Below are 15,281 nucleotides of genomic sequence, written 5' to 3'. Positions count from 1 at the left end.
GGTTGGATATTAGGAAAAACATTTTCACTAGGAGGGTGGTGAAGAACTGGAATGGGTTACCTAGGGAGGTGGTGGAATCTCCTTCCTTAGAGGTTTTTAAGGTCAGGCTTGACAAAGCCCTGGCTGGGATGATTTAGTTGGGAATTGGTCCTGCTTTGAGCAGGGGGTTGGACTAGATGACCTCCTGAGTTCCCTTCTAACCCTGATATTCTATGATTCTATGATCAGAAATGCCGATATATAGAGCTTTCCAGTTGGTGAAGTGCCGGAAAAAACAGCTTTTAATGTATTTTGGATTACAAATATTTGCACTGTAAAAATGGTAAAAGAAATAGCATTTTTCAGTTCATTTCATACAAGTACTGTAGTGCAATCTCTTTATTGTGAAAGTGCAACTTACAAATGTAGATTTATTTTGTTACATAACTGCACTCAAAAAAAAACAACAATGTAAAACTTAGATCTTATACACATCTTCTCAGTCTTACTTCTTGCTAAGTCAGTCCTTTAAACAAGTTTGTTACATTTACAGGAGATAATGCTGCCTGCTTCTTATTTGCAGTGTCACCCGAAAGTGAGACGAGGCGTTTGCATGGCACTTTTGCAGGTTGCATTGCAAGGCATTTACGTGCCAGATATACTAAACATTCACATGCCCCTTCATGCTTCGGCCACCATTCCAGACAACATGCTGCCATGTTGATGAGGCTTGTTAAAAAAGTAATGTGTTAATTTAATTTGTGACTGAAATCCTTGGGGGAGAAGTGTGTATCTCCTGCTATGTATTTTACCTGCATTCTGTCATATCTTTCATGTTACAGTAGTCTCGGATGATGACTCAGCACATGTTGTTCATTTTAAGAACACTTTCACTGCAAATTTCAATGCAAAGAAGGTACCAATGTGAGATTTCTAAAGCTACAGCACTCAACCCAAGATTTAAGAATCTGAAGTGCCTTCCAAAACCTGAGAGAGACGAGGTGTGGAGCATGCTTTCAGAAGTCTTAAAAGAGCAACGCTCCAATGTGGAAGCTACAGAACCTAAACCACTAAAAAAGAAAATCAGCCTTGTGCCGGTGGCATCTGACTCAGATGATGAAAATGAACATTTGTCGGTCTCTACTGCTTTGGATCGTTATCGAGCAGAACCCATAATCAGCATGGACACATGTCCTCTGGAATGGTGGTTGAAGCATGAAGGGACATAGAATCATAGAATAGAATATGAACATTTAGCATATCTGGCACATAAATATTTTGCTACACCAGCTACAGCAGAGCCACGTGAATGCTTGTTCTCACTTCCAGGTAACATTGTAAACAAGCAGCATTATCTCCTGCAAAGGTAAACAAACTTCTTTATCTGAGCAATTAGCTGAACTAGATGAGTGGAATTGTAGGATCTAAAATTTTACATTGTTTTATTTTTGATTGAAGTTATTATTTGTAAATCATTCTACATTTGTAAGTAAAATTTTCCTAATAAGGAGCTGGCACTACAGTACTTGTATGAGGTGAATTGAAAATACTATTTATGATGTTTCTTTTTTACAGTGAAAACATTTGTAATAAAAATTAAATATAAAATGAGCACTGTATTCTGTGTTGTAATTAAAATCAATATATTTGAAAATGTAGAAAACATCCCAAAAATTGAAATAAAATGGTATTCTATTATTGTGTAAAGGGGCAATTAATTTTGCAATTAATCATGATTAATTATTTCTCTCATAATTAAGCACGATTATTTTTTGAGTAACTTGACAGCCCTACTCCCCACCACTACCATGCAGCCACCTGTGGGGTGGAACAGGGCAGATGAGAGACAGGGCACAGAAACTCATGGGCTGTGTAGGAGAGGAAGTGAGGAAGAACCCTCACTCCAGTCACAGCAGTGGGGGCATATTACAGGTTCAGGGGTAATTAGCTGAGATGGAAATCACCCGGAGTGACGGTGATAGGAACCCCACACTTCATAAAGGGATCCCTGAGTGGCTGCAGGATCCATTCAACCCCAAATCCCACAAATGGGATCTATGGTTACCCAGTGCCCCATTGTGCTGTATTGGGCAGGGGGATCAGCGCGATCAGCAATGGGGAGGGTCATAGAATATTAGAGTTGGAAGAGACCTCAGGAGGTCATCAGGACCAACCCTAACTAAATCATCCTACCAAGGGTTTATCAAGCCAGGCCTTAAAAACCTCTAAGGATGAAGATTCCATCACCTCCCTGGGTAACTCATTCCAGTGCTTAACCACAGAGGGTCTCTCACAGGGGCACATGTACTGCTCCCTCCAGTGTAAGCCCTAAGTGGTGCGCTCGGGCACTGGGGCCCGCACTGACTTTGTGGGGAGAGTGCCCCCTACTGAGCCACCATCCCACTCCCTGCAGCAAAGGCCTGTAGAACTGTGTGGGAGAAATAGGGTCAGCACTGACACTACGGGAAGAGTGACACTTAATGTGACCCCGAACCGGCTCCCTGCAGTACAGGCCCTTAGCCCCATGCTGGGGCACTGGGGTGAGTGCTGACTCAGACAGGAGAGATGGGTCTCTGCTGAAAGATTCCCAGCCCGATCCCTGAACCACCCACAGTCACGTCATGGATGCAAGTTACCTGAGCACACAACACCAGCATCTTCTCTGTGGTTACAGTTATTCTCTCCCCATGGCCGAGCCCTGCAATTGGAGAGAGCAACTTCTGTCCCTGCGCAGTTGACGTCATCCAGCCAGATACGGTCAGATCCTTGCCCAAAGTGAGCCCCTCCTGGGGCTGATAGCACCGTCCCACAGCCCAGCTGCCTGCACACAACTCTGGCATCCTGTAAGTCCCAGCTGTCATCACACACGGTTCCCCACAACTGGTTGTGAAGTACTTCGACCCTCCCAGCGCAGCGACTCGGGCCGTTCACCAGTCGGAGCTGAGCCAGTTCTGAGATACCAGCGTCTGCAAACCCCCAAAGAAAGAAACACTCATTAGTGGTTGCCTTAGCCTGACATCAGAATTGCATTTACATGAGTTGGCGCCATAGCTCCCTGAAAACCTCACCCAGAGTCCATCCCCCTTAGAATTGCCCGGAGCCCAATGACGCCTGGCAGGAACCTGCTGCCCACAAGGCTGACAATGGTTCCGACCAGTGCAGAGGCAATGCACACTTCCTACAAGTAGATCGACCCCCTCCTGAAGCAAACACCTGCCCTTGCGGTTCCTACTGACTTGCCATGACTGACTTGGTAACATCGTTTTGTGGCAGCCATTGCTGCACTCGTGTCTAGTGCTGCCAGCCCAGTTCCAGTCTCAGATGAATGATGGCAGAGCTGGGCTGACAGCTGTGTCCTCACACAGGGGCAGCAACTCTGGGATAGAGAGACTGCCATGCTGATGGATTTTCAGAAGTCCTAACTTGTATTTGCCCGTTTACAACCTGGGACACAGATCCTGGACTAGGCCAGAGGAATTGCTGCAATGCAGAAACGTGCCTTAACCTGATCTTCTCAGTGTGCCTGTGGAGCACCAATACAGACAGTCACAGGTGGTGGAGCAAAGCCCCATTAGAAGACTGGAGCTTGAGGATGCACAGTCAGATGGCTGAACAAGCTAGAGGTGAGCAAGGTCTGAATGAGCTCTCCCCTGACAGCTAGTGATAAGCTGGTAAGGGGGAAAGGCTTCAGGACCAGACTGTATTTACATGAACATACCCACTCTGCCTAGGTATCCAGCAGACAGAGCTGTGTTGGTGGGTGCTGGTTTAAAAATCACTCTACAACCCTACACCCGGCCTATGAGACAGCTCATGGTGTCTGACACCATCAGGTGGTCCAGAGACATCTATACGGAACACATCACGGGACACCATCAATACCACGTTGAGTAATCGAGACCGCCGACCAGGGCAATAACCCACTTCCTTCCCTGATGAACCAAGGGACACACCCCACCCATGTACTTATTTGCTACACTGATACTCACTTGGACTCTTAATACATTCCATGGGTGATGCTTTAAAAAGTCCCACACCCCAATCTGGGTCTATGCTGGTTATGTGATCTAAATGTATCTTGTGATTCTTGTAACCCATACCTGTGTAAGCAGAGTCAGGATGAGCTCTACCCTGACATCTGGTGGTGAATTATGGGGTGTGTGGAAAGAATTTCAGGGAGTGTGGAAAGGAATTTCAGGTGTTTGCATTGGCACACCCACCCTGCCTATCATAGACCACGGCAGCCTGGGATGGTTATTTTGACAGTTCTGGGATCCCCAATTTCTTTGTTATTGGGGCAGGAGGAATAAAGTGTTGTCACCCTGATTATGTGAATGAGGAACTATGAGACTGCTTTATGACAGAGAGTCTCAACATCAATTAAGTAGCACTCGCTAGACAAGGGACATGGGTGCCAAAACCCAGTGAATTGAAAGTGGTTGGGGACTGGTGTGTGTACCTGATGGTATGGGCCTCTTTTGAGGGCCTGGAACACCAATTGCACCTCTGCCTCTTTCCACTGTTAAAGAGCAGAGCTAATTTTGATTCCATTAGGAGTCCATCTAGAGGCTGCTGAGTTGAATTCACTTTGGGCCACTGGTGCACCAGCACTGGGGCTCCCCTACTACAAGCTGAAATTGCTAAAAGAGCTAAACTTACTGAGCTGAGATCGCTGAGTTAACTAGTGGGGGAGCCTGAAGATCTATTGCTGAGTGGCTGGCAGAATGGAGCAGCCCACGGAACAGCGAGCGGAGCGGCTCACGGATCGGCTGGAGGAGTGGCACAGAGTGAGTGGAGTGGAGCTCGTTGTGGTGAAGACTGCAGCAGAACTCCACGGAGAGGTGGAGCAGTCGGCCCCGGCACATGTAAGGTGCCCCTTAACACCCTGTGTGTCCCCCCTCCCCCTGTTTCCACCCAGGCTGGGGGCGGTAAAACTCTGCAGATAAACTTTTGAACTCTGGGGCAGTGCTGACCAGGGACAGAGACTTTTGGGTTGTTGGACTTTGGGGTGATTGGACTTAAGACCCTAAGGGGAAAAGGACATTGCCAAAACTTACTTGGTGGGTCTTTTGCTCATGGTTTACGTTATGAATCCTGTTTGTGGTGTTTCCCCAATATGATGCCACATTGTTTCCCTCCTTTATTAAAAGGATTTTGCTACATTCAGACTCTGTGATTGCGAGAGGGGAAGTATTGCCTCCTAGAGGCGCCCGGGGGGTGGTATGTAATTGTCCCAGGTCACTGGGTGGGGGCTCGAGCTGGTTTTGCATTGCGTTATTGAAACGGAACCCCTGGATACTGAACCCGGCCCTTGTTGCTGCCAACTCAGAGGGGCAAAAGGGTTACACCTGTAATCCCTCATAACTCAAGCCTGAGTCCAGATGTGCAGTATCTTCCCTCTTAACTTGTGTATATTTAATTTTAAACATTAACTTTAATGAAATTTTAGAATCTGTTCCTGAATGCGGGGACAGTTAAATGTTATTGTCCTGATTGGCTGAGTAAAGGGCAGCAGAACAGTGCTTAGCCTGCCCTGACTGAGGGGGTCACCCACAACTGAACTGAACTCACTAACCAGGGGGCTCAGACACCAGACCCCTATCAAGAGTGAGAGGGGGTGGAGATGGGTGTTCCTGCTGAGGGGTGTGGGCTCTGTGTATGAGGTCTAGCCATGGTTCAATCTGCCCCTCACCACTCTTCAAAGATAGAGTTAATGAAGGCTCCATTAGGAGTCTTTTCGGTTTAAGTGATCACTAGAGCTGAAATCACCTGCTGTGAGACAATGTTTCTGCCCAGCCTGCTTCAGCACTGAGGGTTCCCCACTAAGAGCTGACAGTCACTGAGAGCTGGGTGGAGCCTCAAGAGAGCGACCTACAGAGGTCACAGTAGAGAGGCCGGGGGCAGCAGAAGGTGAGGGCGAGCAGAGTGGTGAGTGACTGGCAGGGCAGATGCCACCAGAGCAAGCACCCAGACAGCAGAGCGAGCCAGGCGCTCTCCTCTCCGCCCCATGGTGGGAGCTGAACTGAAACAGGTGCACCTCTCAACTCTGGGTCTTCACTAACCAAGGACAACCACAGTGAGTGGGGTGCAGTTGAGGGAGAAGGGAGGGGCACCTTAAAGGAACTTTTGGTTGCTGGATTCAAGAACCTGAGGCAAAAGACACTGCCCAAAATACTCCGGGGTAGGTGTTTTGCTCATGGTTCTATGTTTATAATCCTGTTTGTGGCGTTTTCCCAAGTTAATGCCAAGAGGCTTCCACCTTTTTATAAAAAAGTTTATTTTCTGCACTGAGACTCTGCGCTTGCAAGAGGAGAAGCTTTGCCTTGTAGAAGCACCCAGGGGATGGTGTGTAATTGTACCAGCTTACTGGGTGGATGCTCAAGCCGGATCTGTGTTATATTGCTGGAAAGGAACCCCTAGATATTGAAGCCAGCCCTGGTTGCTTCCGATGTCACTGGCAGAAAGGTTACATAGATATCGACTTGTGACGTACACAAAAGAAGAAGACTCCCCCCACTGACATGCAGCCACTTCTGGGGTAGGACAGGGCAGGTGAGAAACAGGACAGGGAATATGTAGGCTGTGTAGGACAGGAAGTGAGGAAGAATTGCGTCTCTTGTGTCCTGCTCTTGGAGAAGTTACAACTTCAGGACTTATCCCCTGAAATGCAAATCCACCAGAACACGGTGATTGGGAACCGGACTCTTGAGAAATTGGCCCTGGATTTTTAGTTTGAGTGAGCGGCTGCAGGCTCCATTGACACCAAATCCAACCAATGGGAGCTACAGTTCCCCATGTCCCCATTGTGCCGCAGAGGAGTCTGGCCCAGAGATAACTACACGCCAACTGGCAGAGGGCACAGGGACGCCTAGAGTTATACAAGCAGCAAAGAGTCCTGTGGCACCTTATAGACTATAGACTAACAGAAGTTTTGGAGCATGAGCTTTCGTGGTTGAATACCCACTTCGTAGGATGCATGACATGCATGTCATGCATCTGACGAAGTGGGTATTCACCCACGAAAGCTCATGCTCCAAAACTTCTGTTAGTCTATAAGGTGCCAGAGGACTCTTTACTGCTTTTACAGATCCAGACTAACACGGCTACTCCTCTGATACTAGAGTTATACAGGGATCCCCTGGGTGAGATATATGCACAATAGCTCCCCAGAGCCAGAGGTGGTATGTGAGGTCTCTACCAAGAGCCAGCAGCCCGCTGGTCGACCTAATGGGAGCAAGATGTTTCTATGGGACACAGTTGACGAGAGATGTAAAATTTAGAATATGACACCCAGAAGTGTTGAAATGAAGCTTGTCACCTGTGCCATGGCAATCCCTTCGGCTGAGCCAATCAGCACATAGAACAAAGCACAGCCATGAAGACAGGCTATATTCACTGTCTGGGCCCAGTGGGGGGCTGAGAATTTACAAAGACAAAGGACCCTCAGCACAAGTCTCTGAAGAGAGACCTCCTCTGGGAAGAGACAATGGTCTGTACCTACAAAGAAAGAGGAGAGGGGACAAGAGCTCCCTTTCACCCAGGAGGCGACTGACAGTGTTTGTCTCAGGAACAGGAGATCACAGCCAAGCCTGGAGTAAAACGCTGGAAGGACTGAGGGGTGAGAACTGCTCTACCAGACAGAAAAGTATCTCGTTCAATGAGTCTAGGCCAAGAGTCGGCAACCTTTCAGAAGTGGTGTGCCAAATCTTCATTTATTCATTCTAATTTAAGGTTTCATGTGCCAGTCATACATGTTTGCGTTTTTAGAAGGTCTCTTTCTATGTCCATAATATATAACTAAACTGTTGTATGTAAAGTAAATAAGGTTTTTAAAATGCTTAAGAAGCTTCATTTAAAATTAAATTAAAATGCAGAGCCCTCCGGACTGGTGGCCAGGATTCAGGCAGTGTGAGTACCACTGAAAATCAGCTCACGTGCTGCCTTCGGCACCCATGCCATAGGTTGACTACCCCTGGTCTAGGCTGTAGTCAGCGTGATCTGATTTTATTGGCCATGGAACCATTTCTTTCCAACCCTTCCCCTTACTGCCCCTCGAATCTCTACACTCTGTGAAATCACCTGTCCTTGGGATCTAGGGCTCTGTGTTGATTGGAGCGGAGATGAGAGGTGGAGCTTGTCACCTTGGGACCCTGTTCCTTTGGGAGCAGCAGATCTGTGACTGCTGTGAATGCCCAGCAGGACAGGGACTGGGTGCTGCAGGGGGACGCTCGGAGGGCTGAGGGATGAAGTGTGCTTATTGCCAACCTGGAGAGAAGTGACACCCCCGCAAGGCCTAGAGGGCACGGCTTGTGTGGCCTGTGGCTGAGGGAGTTGGGGAGCTGCCCCCCAGTAGGCACAGCCAAGGCTTCCCCATGGCACCGCATAGGGGCATTAGGGCCAACACAACTACAAAGGGAGAGCGCCCCCTACTGACACCTCTCAACCTGCAGCACAGGCTCCCTAGCACCACACTAGGGAACTTGGGCCAGCACTTACTTCAAGGGGAGAACGTGAGTGTCCCCTACTGATCCCCCACACCGCTCCCTGCAGCACAGGCCCATAGAACCGCACAGGGGAATTGGGATCAGCACAGACTGAGTGGAGAGCGCTCCTACAGGAACCGCCATATTGCTCCCTGAATCACAGGCTACAAGCACCATGCTGGTGTCAGCACTGGCTGTGAGGGGACAATGCCCCATAATGAGCTTCCCACCCTGCTCCCTGTAATATGTATGGTGGTAGACAAAGGTTACCTGAGCACACAACACCAGCATCTTCTCTGTGGTTACAATTATTCTCTCCCCAAGGCCGAGCCCTGCAACTGGAGAGGGCAGCTTCTGTCCCTGCGCAGTTGACATCATCCAGCCAGATAGGGTCTGATCCTCGCCCAAATCGAGCCCCTCCTGGGGCTGATAACGCCGTCCCACAGCCCAGCTGCCTGCACACGACTCCAGCATCAGTTAAATCCCAGTTGTCATCACACACGGTTCCCCACTGCTGGTTGTGAAGCACCTCGACTCTCCCACTGCAGCGACTTGAACCGTTCACCAATCGGAGCTGAGTTAGTTCTGGGATGCCTGAGTCTGCAAACACCCCAAGGAAATAAACACTCAGGGATGGGCTAGAGGAAAGGAATATGGGGCTTTTCCCCTATTGTTAACTCTGGCTCCCATTCAGTCCCTGTGTGGCAGACTGGCTGGCTCAGGGGGACTGAGAATAGGACACTGGGGGGTTCCTTTCTGGAGGTCACCAGCTCTGATCCAGTCCCAGGCAGGGGGGAATGGATGACTCGTGGGATGGAGAATGGGACACAGGGTCTTTCCCCACAGGGGATGCCAGCTCCAGTACAGTCTGTGTGAGGGGGATGACCTGATGCAGTACACGGGGGGAAGGAGACCTGGAGCTTTTCCCCCGGAGAGCACCGGTTCCCATTTGGCCCCAGCTCAAACAGGGACAGTGGCTGGTGTGGGGGGAACAGGCACTGGGCTTTCACATCTGGGGCCCTGGGTCCAAGCTGGTAGTGAGTGAAAGTCACAGCCACTGCAGCTCTCTGATGCTCAAAATGTGAAATGAGCTGCTGGGGTTAATTCCCCTCCAGGACAGGACAGGTGTGTGCAGGCCAGGCCAGCCCTCAGTCTGAGCGGCTCCCAGCCGAGGGGCAAAGGGCGTAATGGTGAGGAGATTGAACTGCCCTATGCCCCTGCCTGGGCTCCCTCCGTGTCTGCACCCCAATGACCCTGCCTGACCAGAGCCAACAGCAGCAGCCTCACAGGGCTGTAGTTCTGCTCCCCCAAAGCCTCTACTGGCCCTGACTGGGGCTGACTCGGCTCCTCTATATTCCACAGCGTCCAGACAGACAGGGCCGGCCCCGTGCTGAACTGAGCACTGTCCTGTGGTGACAGCACCACGGCAGCCCATCTCCTGCAGGCCCCAGCTAGCATCACAGCACCCCAGTGTCAGTACACAGCATCTCCACTTGCCCTTTGCAGGGGTGGGGCCACTCACCAGCCACAGCCAGAGCTGAGCTGAAACAGCTCTAACAATAACGCAAAAATATCTGTTGGGGCAGATCATCCCCCAGGGTAAAACTGGGATCACCCCAGACTGATGCGGCTCAGCCAGCCGCTGCCAGAGCCCAAATTTCAATTGGCCTTACTGGGCAAGGGTGAGCCCTTCAGACGCTGGATGGCTGGGGATTTCTACCAGTATCCAACAGCCAGGATGTCCTGTGCTCTGCGCACTCTGCCACACAGCCTGCTTTGTTAACAATTCACTGGTGGGGAAATTAAAGAAGTGGTGGGCTGAGTCTTGTGGAGGCAGGATTTGAACCCAGGTCTTTACTCCTACTATTGAATGACTAGATTAAATAACCTTAACTCTGCCCTTCATCATCCCAATTTATGAGAGAGCTGCACACTGCAGCATGCACCCCACACATACAGACAGACCCCGCCACAAACACCCTCTGCCTATGTTTGTATTTACCTGTCATGGGGAATCCTGTCATGGAAGCTGAAAGAAAGCAAAGAGATGAGGTAAGTCTCTGTCTCCATGTCTGGTCACCTTGGGGATCTCCAAACACTGACTGATGTAAGTGAGCTCTCCCCTGCCATCTCTTGATGCACTGAGAGAAAAGACTCAGCTGCATGTTGTATTTCAGTGACCTATCTACTGCCTCTCAGGGAGGTGGATTGACCCTCCTGCCTCTCCTGTCGGTGTCGGTCGCATCTACACAGAAGTGCTGTAGCTGCAGAGCTGCCACTGTAATGTTTCCAGTGCAGAAGAGCCCTAAGTAGCCAGCAAAAGACAAGACCTGGTGAGCAACGTCATAACCAGTGACACTGCACCAGTCCTTCCAAACTCAGCCACCTGCTTTCACACTGCCTGCACCTCCGAAGGACCCCCACACCCTGCTCCCCTCAGGCCTGGCTTCCCCCCAACCTGGAGTGTGATAGCCCCACATGCTGTGTAATGCAGTGCTAAACTGCATTATACTGCTCAGCCCCTAGGTGGTGATTTGTGTAAAATACCTTTTTTTAAGCTAACAACAGCCATATCTGGCAGAGCATTAAAGGATTGTGGTCTGTAAAAGCAAACTCTGTGACCAGTCCATGTCTGGTACAGAAGAACACGACGGTGTCTGGAGGAAACTAAGAACAGAAATAGAACAAAGCTACAAAGGTTGCAGGATCTCGTCACCGGGCCACTCTTCAGTGCCCCAGAGAACTTCAGCTTTCACAAACTTCACCATAGACACACTGGAAACAAGGTTTCACATTGCTGTCAAGCTGCACAAAGACACTGGAGAGATGCGGGTATCTTCTTTAGTGTCGGCTACGGGAAGCTGGCATAGCATATCTTTAAATCCTTTCACGTTACTGAAGATAGTCGCAAAGGTGACTATGAAAGGGCTCTGGCTATGTTTGATGCATACTTTATATCTCAGAGAAACGCGGCTTATGGAAGAGCTTGTTTTCACAGAGAACTCAAGACCCAGGGGAAAGTTTGGAATGTTTTATAAGAGCTCCGCACAGATAGGCTGAAAACTGTGATTTTGGGAATGCAAAGCTTGAAAATATCACAGACAAGCTGGTTATTGGGCTAACAGATAAAATCCTTTCACAGCAGCTACAGCTGAAGAGAGATTTAACTCTAGCCCCAGCTATTCAAATAGCAAACCAGTCTGAATTAGTCAAACAACAGAACCAAAGGCAGGAGCAACTTGAAAAACATGAAACTAGCTTAGGCAATGTCTACACTAGCATTTGCTGCAGTATAACTTATGTTGCTCAGGAGTATGAAAAAGCCACCCCACTCCTCCACGTGAGCGATGTAAGTTACACCAACCTAAGCACCAGTATGGACAGCACTATGTGGGCGGAAGAAGCTCTCACACTAACATGGCTACTACCGCTCATGGGGCTGGAGTAGTTAAGACGACTGGAGAGCTCTCCCGTCAGCTCAGAGTGGTTACATTAGAGAGCTTATATCAGCACCACTGCATCGCTGCAGCTCCACCACTGTAAACTGTCTAGTGTAGCTGTAGTGTTAGAAGGTTTAAACAGATGCTAGAGTGTTAAAGCTGATTATCATAATACCCCTGAAGCCAGGAGAGAGAACACCCAGGCTAAGAGGGACAAATCCCAGCCTACATGCACAATGGCTTAACCCCTGAGGGAGAGTGGACCCCTGAGCAGGGCTGTCGCACTGAAGGGGGTTCCTCCTAGGGACCTTCCAGAGCCAAGAGAGAGCACAAGTCCTGTGAGTCCGTGACATCCTCCCTCTTGTGGGACCTCACAGCTGCTCGTGAGACCCCAGGACTGAATCTGAACACTGGAAACTATGGCAAATGGGCTTCCACATTGCCTTGTCCCCTCACCACAGTACCTCCTCCCCAGCTTCTCCTCTTATCCACATCGGGTCCATCTGTGAGCTGGAGTGGGGTTCCTGCCTGGCTACTAGATAGATTCCCAATGAGTAACATTCCCCTAACTGGGGTAGTAGCTGTATCCACACCTAAACTGTTAAAAGGGGCACACACACAAATGCCAACTCAAATATAACTGATTTATCTCTCTCAGGAACAGCCCGAAACTGGGAGAAAACTTGTTAGCAGGCTACAGAATACACTAAGCAGCTGAAAGGTTTTAAAATATACTAAACAAATCATCACACTGCAGGCTACACCCGGATGGGAAGCACACTGAACTATTTACTCTGTGTGTACACATACAAACCAACACACTTTCAGCAGTAACAGTCTCTTCTCTGGGTGCTGAAATTTGGCTCTTCGGTTTTCAAGCACCAGAAGGGGGTGTGATGAGAGCGATGTTCCATCCCCTGAGTTATGGCTTCCCTCGACGCTCCACACAAATTATCACAGCAGTGTCCAGACTTCCCCCCTTTTTTCTCTTTTTGCGCTAGCCCCACATCTTCTCCCCTGAGAGAGTATGGGGTGGGTCACTAGATGTTCTACCGCAGTAGCTTTTGTCCGTGACAAAGACCCACCTCCCACACCAGTGAATGCCCCAGGCTGCTCAGCCCCTGTAGCCAAAAGTCAACTGAAAAGGAGAGAAATTGAGAAAAGAAAAACCCGTCCTCCTCTGAGCCGCGGACTCCCCAGCCTGCTGCGAGGTGGGGTTGCCTTTGTTCGGGCCATGCTCGGCTAATGCAGGGGCCTTGCCACAGGACCAGTTCAGACATGCCTCTGCAGAGCTGGCTGCAGTCATCAGCCTGGCTCAGGGGCTGCTGGATGCCGTTGGCTCCCTGCATGGTGGGTCTCTGGGCAGTGTGTATGGGAAGCTGTTTCTGGGCCCTCCCAGCTGCCCACTCACTCCCCCTCGCTGGGTCTCTGCCTGTCTCCTGCTCCCTCACAGTGAGGTCATGATCCTCCAGGCCCCCCTGCGGCCCCTGTCTCTGCTGCTGGGTTCACTCCCCTCCGTGGGGCTCTGCCAGGCTGGGCCTGTCACCGTGTCACGACATGGCCCTGTCCCCTCATGAACCCTTGTCCAACCCCCCACCCTCCTAACTGAACCTCACCCCACTCACCACTCCTCCTCACTCCGCCTCCTGACTGATCCTGGCCCGGCCACCCCCCTGCCTCAAACCCGACTTGCCAGCACTTACCCCACTCACAGGCCCTGCCCCCCTCACCAATCCTCACCCTGCTCTCCCCACTGACCCTGGCCTGCCCACCCCCCCAGACTCTCACCCTGTCCCCCTCACCAATTCTCACCCTGCCCTCCTCACTGACCCTGGCCTGCACTTCCCCTACGGACTCTTGCCCTGCCCCCCTCACCAAGTCTCACCATGCTCACCGGCCCCACTCCCTGCCCCACCCCCAGCCCCTCATCAATCCTCCCCCCACCCACTTGCTGGCCTCACTCTCTCAATGTCCCTGACCCCGCCCCTCACTGACCTGTGACCCACCCCCCTCAGTGATCCTGGCCCTGTCTCTGCACTGTTCCTGGTCACATTCACTGGCCCTGCTCCCATCACTGACCCCAGCCCCACCTCCCTAGCTAACCCTGTCCCCTCGCACTGACACTCACCCTGCCTGCCTCACTGACCATTGCCCTGCCCTACAACCCACCCTGGCCCCACCCCCTCACCAACCCTGGCCCAGCCCCACACGACTCTCACCCTGGGCCCTGCCCCAGCCTCTCATCAAACCTGACCCCATCCCCTTACTGACCCTCATCCCACTTGCTGGCCCCAGCCCTGCCCCCCTCACTAGCTCCCACATATGTGGCTGGGTCTTTACTCAGCCCCTCCCACCCTCTCACACGGCTTTTCTCCCCCTGGCTCCGCCCCAGATCCTCCCCTGGGGCTGCTCTTGCTGTCTCCTTCCCCAGCATGCACAGAGGCTGGGACCTTAGCCGGGCTCTCTGATTGGCCCAGCTGCCTGGTCAATCAGACTGACTTGGGGCACTGGCTACTATCCATTGACCCTAGTCTGGAGTTCTCTGATTGGCCAGAGGCCCTCTCAGTCCCAGGGTCCCAACTGCTCCTTGACCCCTCCCCTCTCTCCTGGCATGGGGCGAGGGCAGCCAAACAACCCACCCAGTGCCAGCAGCCGGCTCCTACACGACAGACACGTTTACAAGGCCCATGACTCTGTCTGAGACCTGCCGGGTCTGGAACCCGGTGACCGTGTTCACCTCAACTTGGATGGAGAGAAAGGTTGGACGGCTCCAGCTGTCATCAAAGAAAAGAATTCAGCTCCCAGATCACCGTGACCGAGACCGACAGGGGGAGTTCAACAGAAACCATCCACAGAGCAAACCCGACAGACGGTGGATGCCGAATGAGAAGACGACACAAGGATTCTAGAACAACCCCAGTCAGTCGTTGTAACTAGCGGCCAGCCAGATGGCCAAGCTGCTACACGTTGGCATTTTTCAGTTAGGAGCCCAGGGTGGTTCAGAGTCACTGGACAGACTGATCCATCCTGAACTTCACAGCCAGCCTGATAGTGTGAATAAATGGCAGGAACATGGAACTTAATGGGGGAGATGGACTGGGATGTTAACCTGTAGTTCTCTGCTCAGCCACTGGGTGGTGCTGGGTGTAACATCCCTTATAGAGCTGAACCTCAGTCGTACCTGGCAGGGCATTAAAGGATCTAACGATGAACACAGCTGGGGTGGACGTGCAAGTTTTATAGCCAGACCACACGTGGGACAGGAGCATGATGCCCTGCTCCTCCCAGGTCTGGCCCGGCCTAGCGCTCTCCTCAGTGTGTATGTGTATGGGCGGGGGGAGGGAGGGCAGGATAGTTACAGTGTGTGACTTTCCCCTGC

The 15,281-nt window shown here is 51.1% G+C and overlaps 1 protein-coding gene across 1 annotated transcript in view; it reads right to left on the bottom strand.

Annotated features, from left to right (window-relative positions):
- Nucleotides 1–15,281, bottom strand: part of LOC123350247 (deleted in malignant brain tumors 1 protein-like) — a 271,642-nt gene that overhangs the window by 250,401 nt on the left and 5,960 nt on the right. Inside the window, exons 2-4 of the mRNA XM_044988732.1 lie at nucleotides 10,465–10,491; nucleotides 8,733–9,062; nucleotides 2,616–2,945 (exon numbers count right to left, since the gene is read on the bottom strand). Coding sequence (XP_044844667.1) covers nucleotides 2,616–2,945; nucleotides 8,733–9,062; nucleotides 10,465–10,491 — 687 coding nt within the window. The remainder of the gene's footprint in view (nucleotides 1–2,615; nucleotides 2,946–8,732; nucleotides 9,063–10,464; nucleotides 10,492–15,281) is intronic.

The sequence above is a fragment of the Mauremys mutica genome, chromosome 15, assembly GCF_020497125.1.
Source record: "Mauremys mutica isolate MM-2020 ecotype Southern chromosome 15, ASM2049712v1, whole genome shotgun sequence".
Classification (NCBI taxonomy): domain Eukaryota; kingdom Metazoa; phylum Chordata; order Testudines; family Geoemydidae; genus Mauremys; species Mauremys mutica.
Note: the sequence above shows the minus strand (reverse complement) of the source record. Positions and strands in the feature narration are given on the sequence as shown.